We start from the raw sequence: 8789 nt of genomic DNA, 5'->3' as shown, positions 1-8789 counted from the left end.
TCCACAACTACAACGGCAGCTGTAACTGCAAATTATTGGTACACTATTTGCCTCCAACTGTCAGTCATACACAAAATCATAAATAGCTTACTTCTCATAGATTTTTTTGTCTTACTAAACCTGTGCTCTTACTGTATTCTGTAGTAATTGGCATGATGGATTTGTACAAGAGACAAAGGCAAATACAAAAACACACTTTAGAGGCATAAGAGTGACACTAACTTACCTGAGACAACGATGAGGGGAACGGTTCAGAAGTTGACGGTATTGCCTATATGCTTTACCATCTTCAGTCTCTCCGGTTCAGAAGTCCATTTATATGAATGTTATATGACATGGTTGATATCAAGTGTTTTACCATTAGGCAGCATAAACAACCATGACCTTGTGCATAAATATATCTCTGGCATGGCGTGCCAAAAATTGGCAAATGATTCTCAGAGTTAAATAAAATGTCAAAAAATTCACAATGAATGAATATTGTATTTCAAGCTTAGTCTAGATATAAAATCTATTTTTGATCTTTTAACCTGAACAAAGATATCAAGTTGCAGAACAGAACTATTACAACATTCATGCTATCATTATGCTTCAGGAATCTGGACTGATTATTGTAACACCAAGCAAATCAAAATACTCAATTACCTGCAATCATAGTAGCATATGTTTTTGCACACCATAAACCAAGCTCTAGTCAAGTCACAACTAATAACATCTTTTTGTTGGAGTACTGTATAGACATTGTTCATATGGTCATTCTCCGGGATTTAAAACTGTACGTTATGTATAATATTATCTCATATGTACACATCTTGATCTATCAAAACCTTAAAGTTGAGAATTGGATATCAGACTCAATTTTCGTTGTTCCAGGACATAACAGTACAATATATGTATACAGTAAAATTATTTAGAAAATGACAAGCCTTCTAAAAAGAAAAATATGACTGCGCAGCATGGCAGACGATATAAATATGTTAATGCAGCATGACAGACAATGACATGGAAAGTTTGTGTGCTTGACTACTATGAATCAGAGTGTGTCAAATGACTTGAAGCAACAAAATTCAGATGCTTTTATACTAATTGGGCAATGAAGGGTAACATCACAGTGGCTGATATATTCCAATGTTGTCTGTAACAAGTATAATTTGTCTCCAGCTTGCTTCATAACGGGATGACCATCAACACAATTCTCTAAGTGATAAAAATTCTGCTATTTTGGGAACAATTTTTACTGATTTTCCATCTCAACGCTGACTCAGAAATTCAGCATTGAACCTTGAATTGTTTGGTGGTTAACCAATCCACTGGTAACAATTATCAAAATCCAAGGTAACTGAAACACAACAAGATCGGCGACCCCAACACCAAATATGTGAAAGAAGTGACCATAGTCAATAAATGAATTGTCAATGGTGTTATGCAGAAGCCTGGCAGAGAGCACCGTTGCATTCGCCCCAATCTTCGCTAGCAGCCACTACCACACTTTGGAGCTACCCTGTAGGTCATTATTTTTCCTGTGCTTTTCGAAACAAACCTACGGAAATATAAATTATTGTGAAGGGCTTACTTATACCCACAGAAAAAAATGTAATATTTCTGTAGGTTTTGGACACGGCCCACAGAAAAATGGGCATTCCCTCCCTTGGCAGTAGAGAACTGTATTTTTTTTGACGTTTTACCGTCACGATAATTTGTGGCGCGAGGGAACAGGAAAATATGGCGCCAAAATTTCAGTAAGCGGGAATAGTGGCGCCCTCCGAAATATTTTTTCTGTAGGTTTTGGGCTTCCGGCCCACAAAAAAAATTGAGGTAACCTAGTAAAATCCCCAATCTTATCCGGAACTCCAGATCCACCGCCGCCATCGACTCCTTTCTCTCTCGCGCAGGCACGTAGCGCTACTCAGCGGCGCGGCCCCGCCGCCGTCGCCCCACCGTGCGCCCGCCTTCGCCTCTCCCTCCCCCACTCGCCATGCCTCCCCCCTCCCCCACTCGCCCCTGCTCCGCCCATCGACCGGCCTAGCACCGCCGCCTCCCTCCCCAACTCCCCGCCCCCTCATCCCCCCACCGCCCATCCCCTACTCGTTTCTGCTCCGCCCGTCCACCGGCCCGCGCCGCCCCTACACCATCCCGTCAGCCTCAACACCTCCACCGCCACCCCTACAGCCGGCCCTTGCTCCGCCATTCCGCAGCTGCTGCCCGTCCCTACCGAAGTCCAAGAGAAGTCCTCCTTCAGTGTTGAAGTCGTTTCTGCTATTGTTTGCCTCCACATAGTAAGCAAAACAGTTTGTATGTTTTGATTTTTTATGTTAAATCTGACATGCATGAGAGATTGGAAGTTATTTTGCATATTTAGTTGTAGCTTCTATACAAAAGTAGAACACAGTGTGTTATTTTGTTAATATCAGCAAAACTGAATTTTTCATATGCATTGGTACAGATCTATGTAATACTTTTCAAGGATGCCCCAATCTGTGAAGCCTGGTGAACTATCCTTGTTGACCTGTTGATGCGCTAGCTGTGTTAACTCTCAGACGTGCTGGTCTGGTAGCTTCAACAAAATCTGGTAAGCTCTAGTTCACCTACCTAGCTAAGATACTTATGCATGCTTGTGGCCATTTAAGTTGGACTGTTATTTTTTATGTTCCATTTGGATGTGATCTAATTGTTAACCAAGCCTACTTTATATACTAAGATAGTTAAATGATATTGCTTTAGACAGAATAACATAATGGCGGAACGTAATTGGATGTACAATGGTTGGCATTATGGTTCCGCACCCTCTGATGAGTGGATTGAAAAGACCAATATGTTTCTAGACCGTGCTTTCTCTATACCTGATTTAGTTCAAAATGGAAGTATTAAATGTCCATGTGGTAGGTGTCGCAACTACATGAGACATACAAGGGATATTATAGAGGCACACTTGTGTAAATTTGGCTTTAAGGAAAACTATGAGACATGGACAGCCCATGGGGAAGAACATATTAGGAATAATGAACCAGTGTCTCTCTTGGCCCATGAGGAGGGGTTTGATCAACCTGATCGCATGGATGAGATGTTACTTGATATAGGGGCTGTCCAACCACCAGGAATTGATGAAGAGCCAACTTCTTCTGCTAGTGCTTTCTATAGAATGGTGGATGGGGCTAATGAGTCAGTCCATGACAACACAATGCACACTAGCTTATCTGCTATTGCTCGTTTGCTAGCTTTAAAGTCAGAGTACAATATGTCAATCGCACATTATGATGATACTTTGCAACTGATCCATGAACTTCTTCCACCTGATTCTAAGTTGGCAGAGGATTTTTACCATTCTAAGAAACTATTGCAGGGCCTAGGTATGACATATATTAAAATTGATGTTTGCTATAATAACTGCATGTTATACTACAAAGAAAATGAGCATAAAGATAAGTGTGACTTTTGTAACACCCCCCGATTTGAGGATGGACAGAATAAGGTCCCACGCAAAGTTTTGCGTTATCTTCCCATCACTGATAGGCTGCAAAGGCTTTATGCACATGAGGAGACCGCAAAGGCTATGCAATCACATAAACAGTCCACATGTGGTAAGCTAGTGCACCCTTGTGATGGTGAAGCATGGCAACAATTTGACATAGATTTTCCAACCTTTGGTAGAGATGCAAGAAATGTGCGACTTGCTATTTCAACTGATGGTTTCACACCTTTCAATATTGGTGCTGCTCCTTATTCTTGTTGGCCAGTCTTTGTTTCTCCACTAAATTTGCCCCCTGGAGTCCTGTTGAAATCAGAATATATATTCCTTTCACTAGTTATATCTGGTCCTGAACATCCAGGAAAGAAGCTATCTATTCTTATGCAACCATTAGTTGATGATCTTTTCAAGTTGTGGGAGGGGGTTGAAACATGGGATGCTTCGCGCAAGGAAAGATTTAACATGAGGGCAGCCTTTTTGTGGTCTGTTCATGATTGTCCTGCATATGGTAATTTTGCTGCATGGAGCACCCATGGTATTTTTGGATGTCCAACATGCCTATGTGATACCCAAGCATTTCGCCTCCGTAATGGTGGCAAAGCATGTTGGTTTGATTGCCATAGGCGTTTTCTACCTAGAGACCATGAGTTCAGATTCCAAGCTAATGCTTTTCGGAAGAACACCGTAGTATTGGATGAAGCACCAAGGATCTTAAAGGGAGAGGAAGTAAGGGACCAAATGTATGCACATGTGGCTGATAGAAATAACTATGGTAAAACTCACAATTGGACCCATGTGAACTGTTTTTGGCAACTACCATACTTTCATAAATTACTCCTCCCACACAACATCGATGTCATGCACAATGAGAAAAATGTAGCTGAAGCTATATGGAACACGTGCTTTGACATACCCGACAAGACAAAAGACAATGTGAAGGCAAGACAAGATTTGGTTGATATTTGCAGCTGCCCCTCATTACACTTGGAATTGAAGGGCAATGGCAAGTGGCACAAGCCGAGGGCAGCATTTTGCATAGATAAGAATGACAAGACTATTATACTCAAATGGTTTCAAGATCTGAAGTTCCCTGATGGGTATGCAGCCAATATTAGAAGAGGGGTCAACCTACTGAGAAGGAGGATATTTGGTCTAAAAAGCCATGACTACCACATTTTTATTGAGCGATTACTTCCGGTAGCTTTTCGTGGATTCCTTCCAGAAAATATATGGGTTTGTTTGGCTGAGCTTAGTTTTTTCTATAGACAGTTGTGTGCTAAAGAACTAAGCAAGGATGTTGTACATTCACTTGAACAAAATGTTGTTGTTCTTTTATGCAAATTAGAGAAGATATTCCCACCAGGGTTTTTCAATCTAATGCAACATCTAATTGTACATCTTCCCCGTGAAGCTCGTCTTGGTGGTCCTGTTCTAGCCCGTTGGATGTATCCATATGAGAGGTAAAAATATTAGTTAACATAGTATTCGAAATAAGTGCTTGTCTTGTCCTTACAACTATTTATTCCTAATTTAGTGTTGTCAACCTTCTAGGTACATTGGGAGACTTAGAAAAAAGGTTAGAAATAAAGCTCGTGTTGAGGGATCCATTGTTGAAGCTTATCTAGTGGAGGAAAACACAAATTTCCTCTCACTTTATTTCAGCCACAATGTGAGATCGACTAGGAATAAGATCCCTCGATACGATGATGGTTCCTCTACATTTGAGAGTTCTTGTAACCTTCAAATTTTCCAATACCCTGGTCGGTGTTTTAATCGTCGCACATGTCGTGATCTAACAGTGGAGGAGTACAAGGCTGCTTTCTTGTATATTCTTACTAATATTTTTGAGATGGACACTTTGTTTGAGTAAGTATTCATATTAAAAAATTGTTTTAACTTAATAAATTCCTATTATTTTCCCTATTCCATCCCTACATATAGACAATTCGATAAGGAACAATGGAAGAGCAGAATTGCACCTACTGATAAGCAACGTCGTGACTTAAGATTAAATGGTTGGAAATATTACCGTAGAACTAAACATGGGCCAAATTTCTTTGACTGGTTCAAGAAACAAGTAATTCTGCCTACTTTTTAACTTCCTCTCCTTCCCTTTATTTGAAATATTCTAAACTAGTAACTTTCATTTATGCAGTGCATGGCAAATTCTAGTATTGATAGCACCTTGCGGCAAATTTCTTATGGTTTTCCTAGAAGAATAACCACTTATGGATGCTATGATGTGAATGGATATAGATTTCGTTCAGAGAAGTATGAGAGTGCAAAATCAGGATTAAGTACTGTCAATACTGGTGTTTGTGTGTCTTGCGTTGACGATAATAACAATGTTATTGACTACTTTGGTGTCATCGAGGACATCATCAAAATTACTTGGGAGGGCAGCATGAACCTAGAGTTGGTTTTATTTGATTGCCGCTGGTTTGATCCAACAAATTCTGGTGTTAGGCGAACTGAAAATTTGGGATTGGTTGAAGTTAACCACACATCTAGGCTTTCAAACTTTGAACCATTTGTGCTGGCAAGTCAAGTTACTCAAGTTTATTACTTGCCTTACCCATGTGATTCCAGACCAGATTTAAAAGATTGGTGGGTTGTACATAATGTTACCCCTCATGGTTGGCTTCCTCCTAGTACCACGAATGAGTCTGCTCCTCCTAATGATCAGCCACAAATTGACACATTCTATCAAGAAGAAGGATTGGAAGGTCATTTTGTTATTGATTTAGGGGATGACATTGAAATAGCAACCACTTACATATCTGATGAGATAACTAATGAGAAAGATTTGGACTATCTTGCCAAATGTAACTCTCCAACACAAGGAGATGAAGAGCTGGATGATGAGGAAGATGATGAAGAAGATGAAGAAGAAGCTGAACCTGAAGCCATCATTTATGATCCTGAAGATTTCTGATTGTGTTTTATGTCTTGTATTTTTTTTCCTTGCTTATGTTGTGGACTTGTGGTCAGTGTGTTCTTATATGTTGTGGACAAGACTTGACTAAGATAAGCTGGATGTTGGTATCTTTGTGTTACTGAAATATGCTATATCTGATGTAATATTGTCTTAATAGCATTTAGTTTATGTATTTAATTATATTTAATTATACTAGTAAGTTATTTAATTAGCTGTATGTGCATGTGCAGATCATGAACAACCTTCGCCATCGGTCTCTTGCTTCAAAGAAGCGCCCAGCTAGCCAACTTTCCAATACAAGCAGTGCTAATGGTGCTAGCTCAAGGAGTGTGCCTTCTACAAATGGCACTCAAGTGAACCCTGCTAACTCTAATGCTGAAGGTCAGAGTCAAGGAAGTCATCGTGCAAGTACTGAGCAAGCTGAACAGCAAGCTACACAAAGAGGACGAAAGGAGAGGTCAAGGACCAGCCTGGCTGTACCTCGACCGGGTCGGAAGGTGGGCCTTATACCTAGGGGTGAAATGTAAGTATACATCCATAAATTTTTTAAGCGATGCAAGAAAAATTCAGAACTGCTACTAATTTAGTCATTTGCTACTAGTTCATTTGAACCAATTATGTGAATTGAGACTAAGTGTGCTAACCTTGTATACAGGCAATTCAAGTATGTGAATTGGCATGCTGCAGAGTACAAGTATACCTCACAGCTTGGGGTTATTCTGAAACGCGAATACCCAGGCACTGTGAAGGACCTTGACAATGATGGTAGAATTATTCGTAGCCGCCCTGCACTCCATTGGGCAGATTATTATTTGAAAGAAAATGAAGAATATGGAGAGACATGTGCAGAGCGAGTGGTGAATGAATTTTGGGTAACCGTAATTCTTTCCTATCCTATATTTCAAAGAAGTGTTTGGTTTTGTTTTTTTAAATCTATTTGTATACCTGTAACACATCATGCAGCGATTGTTTTCTACAAGAGAAGAATTAAAGGCAGAGGCTAACCGTGTCTTACAACAATATGCAAACAAGCGCGTCAATGATATGATGTATCAACTTCGTGTCGATGCTGTCAAGCTCTACTTCTTTAAAGTGCGTGGGGAAAAGATTAAAGACGAAGTAGCCCGTACAATTGAACTCTCAGAAGAGGAATACCTGCTGGCTCGTGTGGAATGGGTTAGTGAATCAGATTGGCCTTCTCTTTGCCACCACTGGGACACTGAACAATACCTTGAGAAGCGGAAAAAAGCCCAAGATTCAAGGCTACAATCTGAAGACGATTCTCGGAATAGAGGAGGATCAAGGCCATTTACTGAGACACAACAGTGGCTGGTAGCAAATCTGATCAAGTAACATCATTTCTTGTGTATTATTTCCTATTTGAGCTTTGGTTGTGTAACACATTATTGGCTGCATTTGTAGGCACATGACTTTGGACCTGAGAAGGCTACTGGACTAAACACATTTGGTGTTATGAAATCAGGTGCAAAAAACGTGGACAGTACTGGAACTCATGGACGGATCGACAACCAAAAGGCAGAAAAAATCATGGTATAAACACAGTGATCTTTCCTAACTATGTCTATATTTTCTTTCTCTACTTTATCTCCATCATTGCTGCACAAACTTAGAAAAGGCTATTGTTCTTGTAGGCTGACTATACTGCAGTGACTAGCTCAGGAACTCAAGGAGATTCAGATCTCCATGAATTAGATCCAAAGGCACTTTATTCCATTTGCAATGGACTGCCACATGGACGCCTTCCCATAGGCAATGGTGCTGTGTCCAAGTCTACTGTTATAGCGGCCGGTAAAGAGACAGCACCTAGGCCATCTACCCCATCAGCCAATCAAACTTTGCGAAATGAAAATTTAAAACTCACACGCGAAAATGCAGAACTTCGCCGCCGAATGGATTCCAATGAACGGCTGATCAGGGTAACCCTTCTAATATAACTGTACAATAATATGTGATTCTGCATTCTAGCCTTGTCTAATCCCTGTCCCATTTTAGTTTCTTTATGAAAAGACAGGAGTGGAACCACCATCTGAGGAAGATGTAGTGCCACCTGCTAATGAAGATCTAATGTCTCCTGCGCATGTCCAGGTAAGTTGTGTAATGAAAGAAATAATACTCATTTGTCTCAGTATATTAAAAAAAATCCAACCTAAGCAACCATGGTACCCTTTTTTTTCTTTTATTTCGTTAAGAGAACTAATCATTTTTGGTAGCAGAATGTCAACAACACATGCAGCAGTTCACAAGCCTCATGTTGAGAACTGTAACACCTGGGCATAACCTCATTCTTAGTTCTAAATTATGGTAAGGTAGCCAGGAATGTCACCCCTATTAGAGGTTTGGAAATATAGATGTCTGAAGCTTGTG

The 8789-nt window shown here is 40.3% G+C and overlaps 1 protein-coding gene across 1 annotated transcript; it reads left to right on the top strand.

Moving 5' to 3' along the window:
* The first annotated feature begins 3052 nt into the window (after positions 1-3052).
* LOC127784631 (uncharacterized) lies at positions 3053-6401 on the top strand. Its single transcript, XM_052311975.1, has 3 exons — positions 3053-4926; positions 5018-5135; positions 5622-6401. Exons 1-3 carry the CDS (start codon positions 3053-3055, stop codon positions 6399-6401), a joined length of 2772 nt encoding a protein of 923 aa, XP_052167935.1.
* The last annotated feature ends 2388 nt before the right edge of the window (positions 6402-8789 follow it).

Source organism: Oryza glaberrima, chromosome 9 (assembly GCF_000147395.1).
Source record: "Oryza glaberrima chromosome 9, OglaRS2, whole genome shotgun sequence".
Lineage (NCBI taxonomy): Eukaryota > Viridiplantae > Streptophyta > Magnoliopsida > Poales > Poaceae > Oryza > Oryza glaberrima.
Note: the sequence above shows the minus strand (reverse complement) of the source record. Positions and strands in the feature narration are given on the sequence as shown.

Excerpts from the sequence above, each read along its gene's own strand:
- LOC127784631 (XM_052311975.1), top strand. The coding sequence starts at position 3,053 with ATGGATGAGATGTTACTTGATATAGGGGCTGTCCAACCACCAGGAATT. Across the intron at positions 4,927-5,017 it reads TGGATGTATCCATATGAGAG|GTACATTGGGAGACTTAGAA; the intron begins GTAAAAATATTA and ends TCAACCTTCTAG. Across the intron at positions 5,136-5,621 it reads CACTTTATTTCAGCCACAAT|TGCATGGCAAATTCTAGTAT; the intron begins GTGAGATCGACT and ends TCATTTATGCAG.